General features: G+C 39.8%; 2 protein-coding genes across 2 annotated transcripts in view; one reads left to right on the top strand and one right to left on the bottom strand.

The window, feature by feature from the left end:
* Positions 1 to 14,547, bottom strand: part of ERO1A (endoplasmic reticulum oxidoreductase 1 alpha) — a 49,759-nt gene extending 35,212 nt beyond the window's left edge. Inside the window, exons 1-3 of the mRNA XM_038544723.1 lie at positions 14,381 to 14,547; positions 4,602 to 4,721; positions 3,590 to 3,673 (exon numbers count right to left, since the gene is read on the bottom strand). Coding sequence (XP_038400651.1) covers positions 3,590 to 3,673; positions 4,602 to 4,721; positions 14,381 to 14,494 — 318 coding nt within the window. The 5' untranslated portion in view covers positions 14,495 to 14,547. The remainder of the gene's footprint in view (positions 1 to 3,589; positions 3,674 to 4,601; positions 4,722 to 14,380) is intronic.
* A 458-nt stretch (positions 14,548 to 15,005) lies between these two features.
* Positions 15,006 to 23,056, top strand: part of PSMC6 (proteasome 26S subunit, ATPase 6) — a 33,374-nt gene continuing 25,323 nt past the window's right edge. Inside the window, exon 1 of the mRNA XM_038544726.1 lies at positions 15,006 to 15,088. The gene's annotated coding sequence lies outside the window, so the exon portion shown is untranslated. The remainder of the gene's footprint in view (positions 15,089 to 23,056) is intronic.

Genomic DNA, 23,056 nt, shown 5'->3' on the forward strand with positions numbered 1-23,056 from the left:
ATATCATGCCAAATTTATAAACTAATTTCAGCAGAATCGACACCTTTACAATATTTATTACCGCTTTACAGTCATCTTTGAACATCTGTCCAATTATTTTAGTAAGTGAAAATCCTGGTGGACTAGTGGATGGGATTTAGGAGGACACATGACAAGATGAGCATAGGGTATTATATGCTGGCAAACTGAATTTAAATAAAAATTTTGTTTAAATCCTGGTGGAATTACTAGACCAAAAAATGTGGACCTTTTAAATTTTGTTGATACAGGGCAGCCCCGGTGGCGCAGCGGTTTAGTGCTGCCTGCAGCCCAGGACGTGATCCTGGAGACCCTGGATCGAGTCCCACGTCAGGCTCTTTGTATGATGCCTGCTTCTCCCTCTGCCTGTGTCTCTGCCTCTCTCTCTCTGTGTCTATCATGGATAAATAAATACAATCTTAAGAAAAAAAAAAAAAAAAGGAACTGCTTAAATTTTGTTGATACATATGCTGAACTGATCTCCAAAAGGATTTAACCACCAGAGTATTCATTTCTTATTCACAAACAGTGGATATTGTTATTTGTTTTCACATTGGTCAATTAATAATAGAGGGGAAAGAACATTGTTTCGACCCATCATAAAGGTAATAAATAATTGGCCTTTCAGTTTATAGAGTCCAGGCTGCGAGTTAAAGCCCCACGTTGGGCGTGTAGAGACTACTTAAAAATTAAATGTTGGGATCCCTGGGTGGCGCAGCGGGTTAGCACCTGCCTTTGGCCCAGGGCGCGATCCTGGAGACCCGGGATCGAATCCCACGTCGGGCTCCCTGCATGGAGCCTGCTTCTCTCTCTGCCTCTCTCTCTCTCTCTCTGTGTGACTATCATGAATAAATAAATAAAATCTTTAAAAAAAAAAAAATTAAATGTTTAGGGATGCCTGAGTTTATTAGTTAAGCATCTGACTCTTCATCTCAGCTGAGGTCTTAAATTTCAGGGTCATGAGCTCAAGCCCCCAAAAATAGAAATATTTTTTAAAAATTTCTTAAAATAATGATGAAATTCAAATTTTTAGTAATTGTAAAAACACTTGCTTAGTTCTGACCAATATTAATAATGGCCCATTTAATGTATAAGTGCAATTAAATGCCTTTATTATCTACCATATTTTTAGCATGCTTAATAAGTCATAAATAAGTTATTGGTAAACTTGAATTTCCCTAACTACTATATACTACTAAATATAAATGCTAGAACTTAGGAAATAAAATGAAACATTTAAAATGATGATATCATTTTAATGATATTATCATAACAGGTTGTTTCACAAGTTAATTCTTGAATTTTCAAAAAGCTTTGTCTATGAGGATACGTTTAACTAAAGGCTTGATTTTCATTTAACTAATGATAAAATATCCACAAATACTATTTTACGTTAGCATTAATTCCATATGCTAGATAGGTCTATATAGCAATATTTACACATATCAAAAGAAACCACTCAAAATTATAGCACCACTTCATACCCATTGGGATGGCTAATTATCCAGAAAACAGAAAAGAGTGAATGTTAATGAGGATATAGAGAAATTGGAAACCTCATGCATTGCTGGTGGGAATATAAAATGGTGCAGGTGCTGTGAAGACAGTATGATTTCCTCAAAAAATTAAACACAGAACAACCATATAATCCAGTAATTCTAATTCTGGGTGTATACCCAAAAGAACTGAAATTAGGAACACTAAAAGATACTTGTGCACCCGTATCCAGAGCAGCATTATACACAATGGCCAAAAGATGGGAATAACCCAAAAGCCAATCCATAGGAGAAGGAATAAATGAAATGCAGATACACATAAAATGCAGCATTATTCAGCCTTAAAAAGGAATATAATTCAAATACATGCTACTATGGATAAACCATGAAAATGCTGTTAAGGTAAACAAGCCAGACACAAAAGGACAAATGTTGTAATAATCCTCCTTATAGGGATCCCTGGGTGGCGCAGCGGTTTGGCGCCTGCCTTTGGCCCAGGGCGCGATCCTGGAGACCCAGGATCGAGTCCCACGTCGGGCTCCCGGTGCATGGAGCCTGCTTCTCCCTCTGCCTGTGTCTCTGCCTCTCTCTCTCTCTCTCTCTCTCTGTGACTATCATAAATAAATAAATAAATCTTTAAAAAAAAAAAAAATAATAATCCTCCTTATATGAGCTACCTAGAATAATCAAATTCATAGAGAAAGAAAATAGAATAGTGGTTGCCAAGGGCAAGAGGGATGGGTGAATGGGGAGTTATTGTTTAACGAACATGCAGTTTCAGTTTGTGATCAGGAAAAAAATTCTGCAACAGGATGGTGCTGATGGTTGCACAACAATGTGACTATACTTAATGCCAACAAACTGTACACTTAAAAATGGTTAAAATGGTAAATCTTGTTATATGTATTTTATCACAATAAAAAAGTAAAATACAAATATATGCTTTTAAATGGAAAAAAAAGGCTTCATTAAAAGTGTAAAATTCAGTTTTCAGAGTAAAATGCTTCAAATTTTAATGTCTGAGGATTCTTAAGTAAAACCAGGTGTTTAGGAGCACCTAGGTGGCTTAGATGATTAAGCGTCTACCTTCAACTCAGGTCATGATCCTGGGATCCTAGTATAGAGCCCCACATCAGGCTTCCTGCTCAGCGGGGAGTATGCTTCTCCCTTTTTCTCTGCCTCTCATTCATGCTCTCTCTCTTGCTCTCTATCTCAAATAAATAAATAAAATAAAATAAAAAAACAACAACAACAACAAAAAAAAAACAGGGCAGCCCGGTGGCTCAGCGGTTTAGCACCGCCTTCGGCCCAGGGTATGATCCTGGAGACCCGAGATCGAGTCCCACGTCAGGCTCCCTGCATGGAGCCAGCTTCTCCCTCTGCCTGTGTCTCTGCCTGTCTCTCTCTGTGTGTGTCTCTCTCATGAATAAATAAATAAAATCTTAAAAAAAAAAAAAAAACAGGTGTTTAGTCCAACCCCTTCCCACCCAAGGAAAACAATATACCTGTGGATAAAGGAGAGATTTTGCTTACACTTCCATTAATTTCATTTCGTTCTACTATAAACACAACTTTGAGTAAGAAATAGGAAGAAAAACATCAAGCCAAAAGAACTGTTAATCTCACAAGTAAATCAAGGATTGTATTTATCACAAAATTTAAATTCTTTTATTATGAAGGCAGAATAATTCAAAACAGGTTTTACGTTAGTAAGTTTAGGTTTTGTTTTTGTTTTTGTTTTGTTTGTTTGTTTGTTTTTTAAAGATTTGAGAGAGAGTAGGGGAAGGGAAAAGGAGAGAAAGAATCTCTAGCAGACTCCCTAATGAGTGTGGAGCCCGACTCAGGGCTCAATCCAAGGACCACAAGATTGTGACCTGAGCCAAATCAAGAGCTGGATGCTTAACCAACTGAACCACCCAGGCACCCCAAGTTTAGGCTTTTAATCTGTAAATATTAAACAACATTATATTTAACCTAAGGACTGAAATGTTATTTTAGTTGTGTTGCCCCTTTTTAAAAAGTGCAATTATTTGAAAAAAGATGTAACAGATCTTAAATGTATACGTGGTTCTTACCGATTGACAAGGCTTGACAGCACAGTCTCTTCGCCCACACTGGCTAATATCATTCCAGAAAGGACATGGTCTCTTCAGGTTTACCTATAGGATAATAGAAAAGGTTATAAAAGTAAGAATCTTGAGATTATTATTGACATGTGTTCAATTACAATGTTATAACCTGGTCATGCTATTAGTTGCAGTTTTTCTTTTTCTTCCATTTCCCAGCTGCCAAGTTCCAGTGATTGTATCTATGTGTACCTTATATAAGTAAATTGGTAGACTTGGTTAGAAAGACACAGACTGGGATGCCAGAGTGGCTCAGCGGTTGAGCGTCTGCCTTCGACCCAGGGAGTGATCCTGGGGTCCCGGGATCAAGTCCCACATCGGGCTCCCTGCATGAAGCCTGCTTCTCTCTCTGCCTGTGTCTCTGTCTCTCTTTCTTTCTGTGTCTCTCATGAATAAATAAAATCTTAAAAAAAAAAAGACACAGACTGCTACTAAACAGACTCCAAACAGAGGGCAACTAGGAGACAAAGTAGCTGATATCACCACTGCTGAAATGATATTCATTTTTAGCAAGTAGCAGACAATTGTGAACTTAGATGATAATTACATATTCCAGTAATTAGATTTTTCTAAACTCCTTCTGTAGTTATCTCAAGATAAAATATCACAAGTGACCAGTTAAAATAATACAGGTCAGAATAAAGTCATGCTTTTCAAAAAACTTAATTATTTAACAGGAGTCAATCTAATATTTTAGAGAAGTATGAACTAGCAATTTTGATAACAATATAATAACTTCTGTTCTGACTTCAATTTAAACAAGTTTCCAACGCCACAGTGCAAAACTGACTTGTTGAAACTGAAAGTATCCAATGGATGGTTTCAGACTTATATTCTTCACTCTTGTAAACTGAATTTTAAATAATGGCCACAATTTTGAAGCTCAACAATTCCTAAGAAAATATAATTATCCATTTAAACTTTAAGTATTCTTGTGCAAAAAAATTTAAAATAAAAATACCTTGTAATATCTGAAGTAGTCACTTTCAAGAAGTTTTTGTAGTCTTGGAAAAAGCCTGTAGTTATTAAATCTATCGATGGTTTCAACATCACAGGTACAATCATCCAAGTAACCACTAACCTGTTACAAAGAAAATGAAATAACACATCAAAATATCTTAGGTACAACAGGGTTCTTTTTCCTTACAAGGTTATGACTCAACCAACTCTTATCCTCTCTCCTCTCCTAATTTTTGGAAATGGGGGGATCCCTGGGTGGCTCAGTGGTTTAGCACCTCCCTTCAGCCCAGGGCATGATCCTGGGGTCCTGGGATCGAGTCCCACGTCAGGCTCCCTGCATGGAGCCTGCTTCTCTCTCTCTCTCTCTCTCTCTCTCTCTCTCTCTCTCCCTGTCTCATGAATAAATAAATAAAATCTTTTAAAAATTAAAAATTAAAAAAAATAATTTTCGGAGATGGGGTATTACAGTAATCTAATAATGCTATTGCTCTTACTATATACCTGGAGGAATGCAGTGGCTGCTTTTTGTAGGGTGTACTAAGCTCATCATCACACATGTGCCCACACATATATGTAGTGAGTTGATACCCTGCAGCCACTCTGTAACTCCCCCCAGGCCTGACTAGGTGTAGGCATCTAATACAAACCAGGTCATGGTCCCTGCTCCAGGAATCTGGAATTGAGAAGAAGAAGAGATGGGTCTTCCTAAACAACTAAACACAGACCATATGCTAGCATGTGAACTGAGGAACACATGAGCCAGTCAGCAAGATTTTAAGATACACAGTGAAGCAGAGACAGGAGATGGATTCGGTTTTCCCGCTCCTACTTCTCCCCATCTTCCTTGAAGCCCCAGTTGCATTCCCATTCTTGGCTCTCCTAAGACTCCATATTCCTACAATTCAATTGTCAGTCTTCCCTTTTAGTATCCTACAAGATGTATAGTCTGGAGACAAGTTTAGTGAAGGTACAAAAAAAAATACGGTATTTATAAGAGAAACAATAATAACTATAACAATCTAACTACTCCCAAATATTAGACCATGATAATTTGTCTAGGTTAGAATTGGTGCTTAGAAATCACTTATCAGGGATCCCTGGGTGGCGCAGCGGTTTGGCGCCTGCCTTTGGCCCAGGGCGCGATCCTGGAGACCGGGATCGAATCCCACATCGGGCTCTCGGTGCATGGAGCCTGCTTCTCCCTCTGCCTATGTCTCTGCCTCTCTCTCTCTGTGACTATCATAAATAAATAAAAATTAAAAAAAAAAAAAAGAAAGAAATCACTTATCATTAGCAGCACAGATAGCAAATTGACCACAAAACCAATTCTGATCTTCAAATGCTTAAAAATAATTACAATCAGACAATGTTATCAGAAGTGAAACTAAAAGTCTCAGATGTTTATTTGGGGCTAGGCAAATACCTACAAAATTAATTATATATTGCTAACATGGTAATGCTGCAAGTAACAAATATGTCAAGATTTAAGAATAGTAACTAGATTTTTTAAAAAAATATGTATATAGGGCATGCTATAGAAAAGAGGTCCTTATACTTTGGTCTGAATATTTGCAATATAAACTACTTTGGATTACATTTTAGGGAGACTTGTCAAAAAATTTTTTTTCAAATCTACTGGTAAGTAAGCAAGTAATACTTCATTGAAATACCAAATGTAGGTGATTTCCCTCTGGAATACCTTCAGTACCTTTTAATTTTGAAATATTACAAAACAGTAATGTAAATTTTTCACCTAAGAGTGAATACTTTTGGATGATGAGAGATAATACTTTGGATGATGACAGCAATATCTAACAGCTAAGATTCTGTACCGATTTGCCTAGTCTTACTTGTTTTGGACTAATTCAGGTTCCAGAAATCTGATCTACATATTTTGTTACTGTAATAACTACTTTCATTCCATATGCAAATTTTTCCTTATTTCCTGCTAAAAATTCTCTGAGTATACAATAATCTTTAGTTCCTAATTTGAGGTACTAACAAAACAAAAGTGCTTCTAAAGAACCTAGATGATTTGATTTTTTTTCACACCCCTTTTTTTCAAGCATTAAAAACAGAACTTCTAAGGATGTAAACTAGCTACTGTTTTTCCCCTTGGATACAAATCATTATACAAAGAAATAAGAGACACAAAGAATGCCAAGGCCAAAGGGATACATGCCAAATAGAGACATTAGGTCATAAGGAGAAACAAGCACACAAAAAAAACAAGAGAAAGGATTTGAAGCAATTATTTTTTCCCCCTTATGTATTTCATTTTAAGGTAAAAAAAATTCTATCTTTAAAATTCGAGTTCGGGAGCAGCCTGGGTGGCTCAGCGGTTTAGTGTCGCCTTCAGCCCAGGGCGTGATCCTGGAGACCCAGGATGGAGTCCCACGTCGGGCTCCCTGCATGGAGCCTGCTTCTCCCTCTGCCTGTGTCTCTGTCTCTGTCTCTCTCTCTCTCTCACTCTTTCTCTATCTCTCATGAATAAATACATAAAATCTTTTTAAAAAATTCAAAATTAAAATAAAATAAAATTCAAGTTCAGGCATCACCTCTTTTGGAAAGCTATCCCCTGGAGTACCACTCAACTCCTGCTGGCTTAACTGTCGCTCCTATGTGCTCCCATGACACTCCACATAACTCTTAGATACAAATTACCTCACTATATTGGATTTATCTATTTCAATTCCTCCCTCTAGAGTTTAAAATCCTTGAGAGCAAAATCATGTTCATTCATTTTGTATTCTTAGTCCTTAGCACTGTACTTCTAGACAGTACATAGTAGATGCTCAGTATTTATTTGTAGAACGGATATATGAACAAATGTTTCGATAAATGCTGTCCACGGTCACGCTCATTCACTGGAGACCAGCATCACAGTCTAATTATGACTATGAACTACCATGTCACCTATGGTGCTTGGTGCTCAGTGCTCCAGACCACACGAGCCCAAGTGGCAGAAATGCACTCAGAACAAGGAAAGCAAACAGCAGAGGTAAATAACCCATTGTGTCCAATTTTTTACCAATCTATACACCTTAACTACAAAGGAAGCTAGAGGAGGCTCCAGACCATAAAGGAATGCAAGATGCATTCAAAGCAGAAATAGCTGATAGCCCAGAGACCTCAAAGAGAGAACACAGGACAACCGTAGGCTTAAAAATCCTCAGACCTTTACCTTAGAAATTGAGTAGGAGGTACTTCCACCAACAACAAAATGTAGCAGGGCAGTTAAGTAGGTAGAGCAGGGATAGAGGAGTTTCAATAGATGCAGAGGGCCCAGCAAAGGAGAGACATGAATACACTTAGAAACCCAAGACATGTGACTGTTCAGATAAGCTTGCCAACCTAATCCCTGAAGAGAAGTCTAGCAGGTACAGATGCCAGACCTAGTTCTAGAAATTAGAGAACCAGCATGTTACCAGAACAGAGTCTCTGGAGAAGGCAAAAAGAAGAAATCCAGTTAACAGGCCCAGAGCAAAATCTTGGAAACAAAGCAAAGCCTAGTCTCTAAGACCAAACAATGGGTACTGATCTGGAACAAGAATGACTGGATACTACTGCAGCTTTGGGATGTGCTAAGGCTGCTTAAATCATTGCCACATTATCTCCTAAACTGAAACAGAATTCTGACCCTCCCATAGGAATACCAATTCTATTTAATGCGCCCCCCCCCCCCAGCCCCACCACACACATACACAAAGTGCTTGATGCATGCTAAAACTTGAAGCTCGCTGCTCCAGGCAACAATCAGCCAAACTAATTTGGTAGGAGGCCAAACTAATAGGTGGCAAACAGAAGGCCCTTGCTGAGGGATGGTAGATAGAAGGACCAGGGAAGGCCTGACAGACATCTCCCAGTTTAAAGTCCAAGTCTCTAAAGAGCTGAAAAGCCTCTGAAGGCCTTCTACTGCAGCCTCCCAAGCACACAGCAATGCCCTCCTATGCACTCTCAAGAAGGATGCAGTGTGTAACGGTGGTTAGCATGCAGGCCCTGGGGTAAGGCCTTCTTGGGGTTGAATCCCATCACTTCTACTTATTAGTTATTGGTCTTACCCAAGTATTTTTTAGCCCCTCTAAGCCTCAGTTTCCTATCTGAACACAAAATGGTAATACTAATAGTTCCCATCTTTAAGAGTTGATATCAAAATGAATTGGCACAGAATAAATGGCCAGTAAATGTTAATCAGTATCATTAACGTACCACTACTTAAATGTTTCTAGTGAAAGGAATCTTACTAGTCCCAAAGCAACCCACAACATTTTATTTGAGAGAGAGAGCGCGCGAGAGAGAGTAAATCACTCTCTCAAGTAGGGGGGTGGAGAGGCAGAGGGAGAGAGAATCTTAAGCAGGCTCTACGCCTGACTCAAGGCTCAATCTCACAACCCTGAGATCATGATAGGAGCTGAAATCAAGTCAGATGCTTAACCAACTGAGCCACCCAGGTGCCCCTATGTTTTGTTTTGTTTACAAAGGGGAAAAAAAAGGCCCAGTTTGCAACTAAAATTTTTCAAAAATTTTACATCTGTAGCCTCAGTGGAACATAGAACTGGAGAGCCAACAGTCAGATGCAGAAGTAGTCTCAAACACTTTCTCCACGGACTCTGCCTGGTTTGGACTAATTACCAAAATATAAAAGGCAAGAAAAGAAAATAACATAGGCCTGCTTGTTTACTATTTTCTGGTTACAGGTACTCTTTAATTTACAATGAAAGACAAAAAAACAAAACAAAACAAAAAAAAAAACAAAAAAAAAACCCCACTTTCTAGTTTTCTTACATGCCAAAAACTTCCAGTCCTACCAGACTATCATTTTTTCCCAAAGCACTGTGAGAATATATTCCTCCTACCTGAAATATCTTTTAAAAGTGCTCAAACTGTTCCTTTTTTTGCAAAGACCTTTAGTTATGTTTAATTTTATAGTGGTTTGTGACTGTGAAAAAGAACATGAAAAGTACTCATTGAAAGAGCTGACTGAGACCTCTGTTAATGAGAGCATGGAAACACTGAAGATTCTATACTGGGTAGTTGGCACCACTCTAAGTGACATGGAGAGCTACAAGCTATTTCTGCTTTAAACCTTTAGTCTTTAGAACTTTAAATTATTGTTGTGACCCAAAGTGTAGTAACCAATGTAAAATATGCTTTGTTCCACACTCTTTGTTCAAAAGGGCCTGGAATGTATTAAGTGCTCAGAGTCAATGGACATCTCTCCAGTATAACCTGTTTCAAAGATTCCTCTGACTAAATTTTAATCCAGGCTTAGTTCCACCTACCACGCAACATATTATCAAGTGTTTCTTCTTCCATGGTCTGGCTACTCTGACTAACAAATAAAAACTATTTTTTAAATTGACTTACACAAGACATTAGACAAGTAAATCTGCTAAAAATCATGTATGCAGAATGTATCTACAATGCACTACAAAAGAAAATTGATTTTGAAATAGCCATTTTGGATTATCTGAGTTACTTCCCTTTCATTAGCCTGATAGAAATTTACACCACTCAGATCTTGATTTGAGTTGATCTGAGTGTTATTAGCACTAGCCATATTAAGATTAATAAAACATTTTGATGACATGGGAGTTTATAGACATTTCTAATTAATTTAAGTGAAAAACATGTCCATTCTGCCTCCATATCTGGGCTTCAATATTTCTTCTGAGGTTATTTCTTTAAAATGCATCTTGGGATTCCATGAACAGGGATTAAAGTTCTGTTACATTCATCCTAATGGTACATAATGGGTAAAAGGAAATACAAAACTCTGTCAAAAGCAAAACAAAACAAAAAAAAAACAAATAAAAAAAAGGAAAACAAGAAAGTCTGAAGAGTCTCCATTTATTTCAAGCCCATACCTATTACAACAAATATTACAATTATTATTTTGGTTTAAAGACAGGGTGGGTCATGATCATGGGGTTCTTTATAAAAATTACATAGACTTGCACACCCCAAAAGGTAAAAAAGACCAATTTTCTGTGCAAAAAAAAAAAATTTTAGGGACGCTGGGTGGCTCAGTGGTTGAACCTCTGCCTTTGGCTCAGGGCATGATCCCAGGGTCCAGGGATCAAGTCCCGCATCAGGCTCCCCGTGGGAGCCTGTTTCTGCCTCTGTGTGTCACTCATGAATAAATAAAATCTAAAAAAAAAAATTATTTTAAAAAGAATGATGATTTAAAAAAAGTGGGGAGGGCAGCCCAGGTGGCTCAGCGGTTTAGCACCGCCTTCAGCCCAGGGCGTGATCCTGGAGACCCAGAATCAAGTCCCACGTCAGGCTCCCTGCATGGAGCTTGCTTCTAACTCTGCCTGCTTCTCCCTCTATGTCTCTGCGCCACCCCCCCCACTCTGTCTCATGAATAAATAAATAAAATCTTAAAAAAAAAAAAAAGTGGGGAACTATATATAAGGAAGAGTTATAAGTCCCCGGCAATTTATCACTTATTTGCAGCAACTAACACTGAAGCATTGTTATCAAAATAACTTACAACATACAGTGAAAATGGTTTTGGTAGGATTTGATGTCAAGAGGCATATGCAGTAATGGACTAACCTTAAAGATTCATTTGGAGCCATCAACCCATCTGAAAGATCAATTCCAGAAAAACATGCAAATGGCTAAGCAGAATGATTGAAAGAATATACTCCAGGTAGCACACATCCTGAATTGTAATTTCTGGGATGCCTCGGTGGCTCAGTGGTTGGGCGTCTGCCTTTGGCCTAGGGCGTGATCCTGGAGCCCCGGGATTGTGTCCTACATTGGGCTACCTGCAAGGAGCCTGCTTCTCCCTCTGCCTGTGTCTCTGCCTCTCTCTGTTTCTCTTATGAATAAATTTAAAAATCTTTAAAAAAAAAAAAAAAGAAATCCTGTATTATAATTTCCCTAACACTTCTTGAGTACCAATTATGTACCAGGCTCAGTACTCTGTAGTATCAAGAAATGGGACTAAATTTTTAGTTTATTTTTTGATCTCTCAAAACTTATTCACAATAGGCCACAATAAATGATTATTGAATTTAATCTATTCAAAGTAAAGCTTCGTATCTTTTACTTCAATAATTTTCTAAGGCCAAATAGGTGCACATGCTGCTTTGGCTCAATTTAGAGTTGATAGTCTGTTAACAGAAACCCTACTACCGGGCACCCATGAAAGAGTGTGATGAGGGGTGTTGATGTGGTAATTCAAGGCAGGAGTGGTAAGAGAGATTGGCAACAGGAAGGGAGAAAGACAATTAACAAAACGGTCTCCACAGAACTTTCCTGCTACTTGGGTACTGCAAAGAGAATGAGAGATTTTAATTTGTATTTCTAAACTCTAGGTCAAAAGTTAGTCTTTTGACTAACTATTGTCTAGCAATATTTATGAACTTTTTTTTTAAGATTCTATTTTTTAAGTAATCTCTATACCCAACTTGGGGCTCGAACTTACTACCCTGAGATCAAAAGTGGCATGCTCAACCACCTGAACCAGCCAGGTGCCCCTACTAGTTTTTTAAAATGCTTAGGATCTCAAGCTCCAAAGAACATTATTCACTAAATTGTTAAGTTCTTAAGGACAGGGATCATACCATAATTATTTCTGTATCACAAATATTCAGGTCAATGTACACAGTGCTTATAAATGTTTACTGAGGGCAGTCCTGGTGGCTCAGCGGTTTAACGCCGCCTTCAGCCTAGGGCCTGATCCTGGAGACCCAGGATTGAGTCCCACATGGGGCTCCCCACATGGAGCCTGCTTCTCCTTCTGCCTGTGTCTCTCATGAATAAATAAATAAAATCTTTTTTAAAATAAATAAATAAATATTTACTGAATGAGTAATTTCCACCATTCATCTCCCCTAATCTTTTCTTCCATCTTTTTTTATTTCTGTGTCTCTCATTTCTGTATACATCTATGTCTATATGCTTGTCCAATTTTCTCTTCATATCTATTCATCACTTGTCCTTTCTCCTCCTTACCCCCATCTCTTCCATTACTGACCGTAAGAGAACTAAAACGTATTTTTATTTCAATCTATTGAATTGAGATTGATGGTCTCTGTTCTTAAGTTGATTTAAATAGACCATTTAAAATTTTTTCTTGGGACACCTGGGTGGCTCAGCGGTTGAGCATCTGCCTTTGTCTCAGGATGTTATACTGCGGTCCTGGGATCGAGTCCCACCTCAGGCTCCCTGCATGGAGCCTGCTTCTCCCTCTGCCTATGTCTCTGCCTCTCTATGTCTCTCACAAATAAATAAATAAAATCTTTTAAAAAAATTTTTTCTTACAACTTTTAACATGCAACCCTCAGTAATTTTTTAACGTTGATTCCAAAAAGAAAAACAGCCAGTCCTGTTCTAAAAGCAAAAGAAAGGGACCTAACAGATTTTTGTGTTGGGGAAATATTCGAATCTTGAAAACATTTTAAGGGGTGGGAAGTGGGAGGCTTAAATACTAATCAGAAGAAAAAATTTAAAAAAATTTAAAACTCCCCAATTTTAATCAAATATCTAAAAAAGTTATAGGGGGAATAAAAGTTGAAAAGCTCAACGGGTACTATTATTTCATTATTTAAAAATCCAAAATACAGTTGAAAATGTTATATTGGACATCTTCTTCCAACACTAACTTATTTTAGTCTTTTACTTCAACTTTTCTTATGTGCAAATGTTTGTACTTTGTGTTATGTTGTATTCTTCCTTATAAGTACTTGATGGCGTGCAGTTGCAATCCCTGAAGGTAAAGGAGCTTTTCAATCTTAGTCGTAAAGCAGCAATTTCCTTTCAACTCTCCTACTCGTAGCTAGATAACATCTCAACTCTCAAATCACTCAGCAAAGCAACAAAACGCAAGAATACCAAGCAGTGAAAGAGATAGTTCTTCCCCTCATAATATTGGTTTATTTCTTCCTCCCATAATATTTAAAGCTGTTTCTTGACTCTGAAATAGTAGCATTGCCCCTACACATAAAATGTTATTTCTGATCATTAATTGTAAAATCCACTTAACAGGAAAAAACTTGGATGCCTACCCTCAAATTTGTATAAAATGTAATTTTTTTATCAACAGAGGCCAACCAAAACGTGACTTTAATGATATTAAAATACAGGACACTGCATATCCGAAAACCTCTAAATTTCTTTGAATTTTTTTTTTCTCAAGGAACCTACCTCTCTAACTAAAAAGGGAAAAAAAATAGATCATAATAAGCTTGTACTTAAACTTGTGCACTGAATAAGGCTCATCCTCCCAATTCAGACCAGCCAAACGGGTGTCACGTTAAGGGAATCTCATCACATTTTGGGAAAAAAAAGGACACAGGGCGAGGAGCCAGGGGGCAAGCGGCGGCCCTCAAGACACAGGGCAGCTGGGCTTGCACACAGAAGAGCCACACGAAGCCCTTCTCCTGCCTGACAACGAGATCCGAGATCCGAGATCCTGCGCCCTGCACACCACACCGAGCACCGTTCCGGGTCAAACTGGAAGTCGGGAAGATCCAGGTTCTGCTAAAACGGCCAGTATTAAGTGCGCGTGCACAGTGTGCGCGCCCTTCCCGGGCAGGGAAGACCCACGAAGATGCATAACCCAAGTCGGCAAAGACCTAGCGGCGCGCAGCCACCCGGGCCCACACCAAGCCCCGCGAGCTACGGGGCACGGCGCCGGGGGGCGCCCGGGAGGGCGGAGTCGCGGGGGCTCTCCCGGTGTCACCTGCCGGGGCGCGGCCCCCAGCGCAGGGCGGAGGCGGGCAGCCCCGGGAGCCGCCGCGCCGCGCGGCCGCGCACAGCCCTCACCTGGCAGAAGCACCGCTGCGCCGCCGTCTCGGGGGGCCGCTGCTCGCCGTGACTCGGGCCGAGCAGCCACACGGCGCCCACGAGGCCGATCAGGAAGCCCCAGCGCCGGCCCATAGCCGCTCCGGCCCTCCGCACCTCCGGGCCCGGCACTCGGGCGCAGGCCGCGCGTCCGCAGAAGAAGCCCGCGCGGGCCGGCCCCCGGCGGCGCCCCACCCCCGGCTCCTCCCGGGCCCGCCCTCGGCTCGCCCGCCCGCCCGCGGCCGCCGCCTCCCGGCAGAGCCTGCGGACGTGCCTCGGCGCCCGCGCCGCCAGCCCGCCAGCCCCGGGCCTCGGGGCGGCTTCCTTTCCCCGCGTGAGGCTGACGCACGAGCCCGCTTCCCGGCGCGGCTCCGCCCCGCCCCGCCCGGCCCGGCCCGGCCCGGCCCGGCCCGGCCCGGGAGCCTCGCCCGGCTGCGGCCGCCCCGGCCCCGCGCGCGCACCGGGGTCCTTCCCGCTGCGAGGGCGAGGGCGAGGGCGAGGGCGAAGCGGGAGGGGTCCGAGCGTCCCCGCAGGCCCCGGGCTCCGCCCCCCCCGCCCACCCCCACGAGGCGAACCGCACGAATTGCGCGTCCACAGCGCCCCTGGATGCCTTAAAGCTGAAAGGGACACAAGGCTGCATGGGTAAATCAGAGTTTCCAGGAGTTACGTCGAAAGGGCAAAGAGAAGCAGGTGAAGTTACTTACTTTCAATATATATAATATATATATTAAAGATTATTATGTATAACATATTATGTATTTTATATATTATACATTTAATATATATTATATATAATGTATTATATATTTAAAGATTATTATATTTAATATATATTTTTTAAATATTTTATTTATTCATGAGAGACACAGAGAGAGGCAGAGACACAGGCAGAGGGAGAAGCAGGCTCCACGCAGGGAGCCCGACGTGGGACTCCATCCCGGGTCTCCAGGATCACGACCTGGGCCGAAGGCAGCGCTAAACCGCTGAGCCACCAGGGCTGCCATTAATATATTTTATTTAACCCACTATGTGCAAAACATTTCGAAATATACTCAATATCAGATTATTCATAAAATATTTTACATATTTTTTAAATCTTTGAAATCTGGTGTGCATCTTATGCAAACTAGCCGTATTCCATAGTCAAATGTAGCGAGTGGCAGCTGTGTCCGTCAGCGCAGGTGGAGGCCACCTTCTCATCTCATAGGAGGAAACAGGCCCAGGGTGGAAAGATGACTTGAGCAAGGGATGAGCTGGTCCTCTTCTTCCCAGCCATGGGTCTAGCCTAAAAGCTTTTATTTTTTATTTATTTTTTTTTTTTTAAGGAGAAATTTTCATAGTGAAACTGGAAAGATTCCCAACATCTTATCTTACACATTAAAATATTTCAAATTATCTTTTTGTTTGGTATGTCATATTAAAAAAAAAATCATTTAACGAAGTAGCTTTAAGATATGGTAGGCCCCAAATAGGTATTACCTCTGTTTTCCAGCTGGGAAAAATAAGCATAGCAAGCTTATATATGTTACTCATAGGAATATGTTATTCAAAGTTACATGGTACACTAGAGGTGAAACCCAAACTCAGATATTTCTTTTTCTAAGATTTTATTTTTATTTGACACAGAGCAAGAACACAAGCAGGGGGTGTGGCAGGGAGAGGGAGAAGCAAGTTTTCCAAGAAGCAGGGAGCCTCATACCAGGTTTGATTCCAGAACCCTTGGATCATGACCTGAGCTGAAGCAGATACTTAACTGACTGAGCCACCCAGGCAGCCCCACAAACTCAGACATTTCTTAACTTCAATGCCCATAACCTATGCTCTGCCCATCATTTGCCAAGTGGACTGACACATAGTAAAAAGTCATCAACCATCTGAGATTCTGGTGGGCCTGAGAAGCCCACCAGAGTCTAATATCCACAATATTCGACATTTTCTTATTAATCCAATCTCCCCTCTTTGCCTAGGAAGTTCTTTTTCATTATACCTGTACTGATCCTATCTGTCTCTCCAGGGCCAGACCCAGCTCATTCATTCCCCCTTCCACATGGTCTTCTTTGTTTCTTCTTCACGCATTTCCAGTCTCTAAATGAATTTTAATTCAACAAACTTACCCTATGCCAGACTGAGCTTGACATTAGAGAGATGGAAGGCCCAGTCCCTGCATGTGGAGGGATGAAAGTTTTATGATAACATAGTATGTTATCATAAAACATAGTAATTATGTTCTATTTCCTTTCCCTCTGCTTCTGTTCAAACACAATTTAGCATGTGATCCTTTATGATGTTTCTACCACTGAATTGTAATCTCTTTAAACTCTTTAAGCAGGGATTATGTCTCAAACATACTGTGACTCTCAGTATCTTAACAAAGCTTCTCTTTGCATGTGTTTGTACAATGAAGGAATATTTTTTCATATACAATATTAATATCTGAAGATTATACTATCAAAAATAAAAGACAATATGAAAATGGAGAAACTAAATGAATAAAGCCTAAAATTGCAGAAGGAAGCAATGTGATCATGAATCTGCTCTGGATTTCACCCTGATGCAATAAGCCTGTAATTTGGGAGAGTTTAAAAGTAAGAATGTTCTCAGGATGAAAGCTCCATTCTGAAGATTTGAATTCATGCCAGCAAACTTGTAATCAGAAACAATCACCATATTAAGACAATTTAATTTATACTTTATTGCTTTTTCAGCTTTAAGAAAGTTTAATTGACTAATAAAATTTTAAGATATTTAAAGTATATGTCATGATGATTTAACTAGATCATTGTCAAATGATCCTCCTGATGGGTTCATTAACACATCTATCATCTCACCTATTTACTCTTTCTTCTTCCTTGGTGAGAACATTTAACTCTCTTAGTAAATTTCAATTATACAAACAATGTTACCAACTATAGTCACCATATTATACATTAGATCTTCAGAGCTTATTCACTTTATTTTTGAAACTTTGTACCCTTTTGCCTATGTGTCCCCATTTGTCCCCCCACTAGCCCCTGCCAACCACTTTTCTACTCTCTTGTTTCTATGACTTTCACTTTGACTTTTTTTTTTATTTTATTTTATTTTTTTTTTTTTATAAATTTTTTTTTTTATTTTTTTTTTATTTATTTATGATAGTCACAGAGAGAGAGAGAGAGAGAGGCAGAGACACAGGCAGAGGGAGAAGCAGGCTCCATGCACCGGGAGCCTGACGTGGGATTCGATCCCGGGTCTCCAGGATCGCGCCCTGGGCCGAAGGCAGGCGCCAAACCGCTGCGCCACCCAGGGATCCCTGACTTTTTTTTTTTTAATTTCACATGTAAGTAATACCATGCAATGTATTTGTCTTTCTCTATCTGGCTTATTTCACTTAGCATAATGCCCTCCAGGCCTATCCATGTGGTAGCAAACACATGTGGCAGGATTTCCTTCTTTCTCACAGCTGAATAATAGTCCATTGTATATATGTATACCACATCCCCTTTATCCATTTAACCACTGCTGCACACTTAGGTTGTTTCCATACTTAGGCAATTGGGAATATGATGTAATGAACATGGGAGTGCAGATAATCTCTTTGAGAGAATAGTTTCATATACACTTAGAAGTGGGATTGCTACATCTTACTTTATTTTCTTGATAATTATGATTTCTCCTTTGGGCTTTGTAAGGGACTTTAGAATGTGTAAAATACAGTTTTATACACATGGCATAACTACCAGTGATATTTATTTCCCTGAGAATCCTTCAAGTTGGTCCTTTGTGTGAGTTTACTTTTCCTCCTCTGCCTGCTTTGGCAATTATCTCACCTGTGTTAGAGCCTATGAAATAACTGGTTAGTCATTCAGTAACTATTAAGGAGCACCCACAGGGCACATAGTTCAACCTTTGCTTTCCAGAAGCACAGCCTCCCACCTATTACACCTTAGCTAAACAGCATTACATTTTTTAGAGATGAACAAGGTCACAACCTTGTTATTCTAATACTAGTGATTATAACAATAACATAAATTTAGTGTACACAGCATTTCCTGATGGAATTCTGATTACCTATGCAAACAACAGCTATTATTTTTTTTTTTAATGACCAAAGCAGGAAATAGCTTGAGCCCAATTTCTGAAAATGAGACATGGCAATTTCTATAGGAAGCTTCTCAGTACCTAAACATTTTCTGGCAGAGAATAGGCTGGAAGGAAATAATTTAAAAGGAAAAAATTTGCTCAAGGAAAAGGAATATCATGACAAGAGGAAGAAAGGCTAAGTAAAAATCTAAAGGTTTGGTGTTGATAGTTGATTAAATACTAGTATCCATTGACTATAAATGTGCAGATAAAACATTGCTAGACGTTTCTCTCAAGATGCTTGAGATTATTTGAATTGGGGGAGAAATGCCACCTCAGCTCTATCTTTACCTCTTTTCCCTCATATTCCTGGAAGAACAAGCTACATATAGTAGTAACAGACTTATTAACTTCCCATTTACACCTAACCCCACTGTGCGGTCTGGTTTCTAACTCTACCCTCCTATTCCTCTATACCTGACCTTCTTATGGTCAAATCTAATTACCATTTTCATGAGATAATGAAATCTCTGCTGCATTTTGACAATGCTGATTCCATCCTCCTTCAATTTCCTATGCACCAAACACTTCAGATTCTCCTTCCACTTCTCAAATATTATATAACTGTCTTCTGTTTCCCCTAGCCTACCTCTATGATGTGAGTGTTCCCCCAGGATACTATCTGCTGTCCAGTGTTCTTTTCTATACTTGCCCCTAAAGAAACTTGCCCAGTCTCATGATTTTAAATACCCCTCCCTGCTGATGATTCCCAAATCTATTTTTCCAATTCAGATCTCTCCCTCGACCTTCAAATTCCAACTGCCTATTGGATACAACCAGCTGCTTCCCTCAGAACTGTTTGGTCATACCACCATCCATATCTAGACACGTAGAAAGCAGGAAGCCACCCTCAGTTTCTCCTTCTTTTTCACCAAAGATTGGTTGATCTATTAGTCAGTCAAGTCCTGCCACTTCTTTCTTCAGTTTAGTCCCTCCTCTCCTTTATGATTAAGGACTTAGTTTCAGCTCTTATTGTCACTCACCTGATTTGTCACATTTTCTTAAATGATCACCCACTCTCACCTATCAAAACACAGCCTCAATGCTAGCCTGATTTCTCAAAAATATAAGTCTGACCTACATCACAACTCTGTTTATAATCTCCAATGCTCCCAACTCTCTGAGGTATCAAATTCAAGATTCTCAGCATGGCATTTAAGGTCCCCATGATCCGGCCTCACCTATTTTTCCAGTTATATCTCCAATATCTCTCTGTCCCGTAGTAACTGAACTATTAACAATTCCCCATACAGGGGGTACCTTGGTAGCTCAGTCAATTAAGCCTCTGCCCTTGGCTCAGATCATGATCCCAAGGTCCTGAGAGCCCCACATGGGGCTCCCTGCTTCTCCCTCTCCCTCTGGCTGCTGCTCTTCCTGCTTGTGCTCTCTCTCTTACTCTGTCAAATAAATAAATAAAATATTTAAAAACAAACAAAAAAACAATTCCTCATATAGACCTTGTTTCCACCCTCCGTGTCTTTACTCATTCTGTTTTCACTCCTGAAATGTTTTCTACCCTGCCCCACATCAATCATCCTCACTTTACCTCGCTAACTACTTTAAGATTAAGCTTAGGTGACTGCTACCTGTATGAAGTCTTCTCTAACTCCTCTGTGGTTGGATTAGGTTTCTCCTTTTTGGTTCCGTAAGCTCATACAATTGTGCTCAGTACATGGAATCAAGTATGCATTTATGCAGACATTCTCCCCATTCAACAGAAGGGTAGAGAACTCACCTTGGTAGTCTCAGCTTCCCCAGCACTTAGCATGTATGTGAGTTTCAGAAGACTTCTGAATGAATTAATGAATGTATACATAAATTAGTGAACTTGAAAAGATAACAGTATAAGATGTCACAGGGCAACATGTGATTATGTTTCAAACAAAAATTTTCCAAAAAAAAAAAAAGAAAAAAATGAATTAATGAATGTATACATAAATTAGTGAACTTGAAAGATAACAGTATAAGATGTCACAGGGCAACATGTGATTATGTTTCAAACAAACTTTATAAACTTAGAGGCAAAGCAATCATTTTGGACATAAGTAAATTTGGATTGGACAGAGGACACAGAGAATTAGAACTGGCAAGAGAAAATTTACAAAAGGTAGGGATGTGGGAAAATTTTTTTTTCTTTTTTTTTTTTTGGAAAATTGATGACAAAGTAGGAGCTCAACTACCAATTGATGGATTAGGAAAAAAATAAAAGAAACTTATCTAAAATTAATTTAGGGGGCACCTGGGTGGCTCAGTCAGTTAAGCCTCTACCTTCAGCTCAGGTCATTATTCCAGGGTGCTAAAATGGAGCCTGTGACAGGCTCCCTGCTCAGCAGGGAGTCTGCTTCTCCCTCTGCCCTTCCTTCTTGCTCGTGATCTCTTTGTCTCTCACTCTCTCAAGTAAATAAAATCTTAAATAAAATAAACTAAAATAAAATTTATTTAGAACACATTTCAAGATCAAGATTGTCCAGTCAAGAAACAAGAGTGGCTACAAACTCAGGGACTCTAGACTCTACATTTACAGAGAGAGGGGATAGAGTTCCAAAATGAAAAAGGGTGGATTTTTTTTTTTTAAGATTTTATTTTTACTTATTTGTGAGAGACACAGAAACAGAGAGGCAGAGGGAGAAGCAGGTTCTATGCAGGGAGCCTGACGTGAGACTCAATCCGGGTCTCCAGGATCATGCCCTGGGCTGAAGGCGGTGCTAAACCACTGAGCCACCTAGGCTGCCCCCAAAAAGGGTGGATTAAGTGAAGCCCCTCCCTGCTGAATGTTAAAACATCTCCCTTACCTCCAGCAGACCACCTATAGCACTCAGTCCAAAAAATGCAGACCTAATACAGACCTGGTTTCCATTCACTGCCTCATGCCTGATCCCCTTCTTTCCCATTCTAAAAGGAGAGTGAGAATTCTTCCAAGAATAAACAACAGCATCAAAAACAACAGAACAGGGACATATGAGTGGCTCAGTTGGTTGAGTATCTGCCTTTGGCCCAGGTCATGATTCCAGAGTCCTGTGATCAAGCCCAGCATCAGAGTCCCTGCTCAGCAGGGAGTCTGCTTCTCCCTCTCCCTCTGCTGCTCATACTGCTTGTGCTCTGTGTCAAATAAATAAATAAAATCTTTAAACACACACACACACACACACACACACACACACACACAAACCCAAAACAACAGAACCGTTAGTGGCCTCCCCCCACTCACACACTCAGAATTCTACTGCCTTTTTATTTAATGTCTCAGTCTATGATCAGAATACCAAGGCTCACAAGATTGTTAAGGAAAGCTTCCAACACAAAGTAGATCAAAACAAATAAGAAAATAGGAACTTTGAGGAAACAAAGAGGGAAGAAAGGAAGAAAAACAAAAAGCTATAATCAATATCATCAAATACATAAGGAGTCTATCAAAAGAACAAGAAAGAGATCTTTGAAACTAAATATATGATTGCCAAAATAAAAAATTTTGACTGAAACATTAGAGGAAACATTGAGGAAATCTCTTAGATAGCAATAAATAAAAAAAAAAAACAAAGAGGTAGAATAAATGAGAAGAGATGGAAAAAATAGAGGGCTAATTCAAGGAGAACGGAATCTGACTAATAAGAGTACCAGTAAGAGAGAACATTGGAAACAGATGATTATTAGAGGTCATTCAAGAAAATAGCTAAAATTGAAGGATGGCTATCCAGATTGATAGGGCACACAGAGTTCCCAGTCCACTGGATGGAGAATGCCCCTAACAGAGATAAAATGTGCAGAAAGAGAAACAAAACTCCTGGTCCCCTACAAAGAATTAAGAATCAGAAGAGCACTGGAAGCTCCAGGACAATGGAGCAAGGCCCTCAAAATTCTGAGAATTCTTTAGCCAGCCAATCTATTAATTAAGTCCGAGAATAGAATTAAGATATTGTTATATATGAAGAATAATGTACAGCTTTAAATCCTTTCTCAGAAACTTTATGGGAGGATATGATCTAACCAAAGAAGTAACCGGGAATAAGGAGATAAGGGTATCTTGAAAGAAAAGATAGCACCCAAGAGAGGAGTTAGAGAAGTTCTAAGAAGATAGCCATGCAACAACAGCCCAGAGCCCAGATTAGAGACAGCAGGGAAGCTTCACAAGAAGTGTCACTAGGTGAACTGGAGGGATATCTGATATGACTGACTTTATGGAAAACACTATTAGGAGCAAGTTAATAACTATATTGTAAAGTTGGGGAGAAGCCATCAAAACAAAACAGCTTTTAAAAAATGAGGCAGCTTTTAATTCTAGGAAGTTCAAACAGTTTTTTTTTTAATAAATTTTTATTTATTTATGATAGTCAGAGAGAGAGAGAGAGAGGCAGAGACATAGGCAGAGGGAGAAGCAGGCTCCATGCACTGGGAGCCCGACGTGGGATTCGATCCCGGGTCTCCAGGATCGCGCCCTGGGCCAAAGGCAGGCGCCAAACCGCTGCGCCACCCAGGGATCCCTCAAACAGTTTTATAATAAAACATAATCATTGTATATTGCTTGATTTACATAGCTCCACA

This window comes from Canis lupus, chromosome 8, assembly GCF_011100685.1.
Source record: "Canis lupus familiaris isolate Mischka breed German Shepherd chromosome 8, alternate assembly UU_Cfam_GSD_1.0, whole genome shotgun sequence".
NCBI lineage: Eukaryota > Metazoa > Chordata > Mammalia > Carnivora > Canidae > Canis > Canis lupus.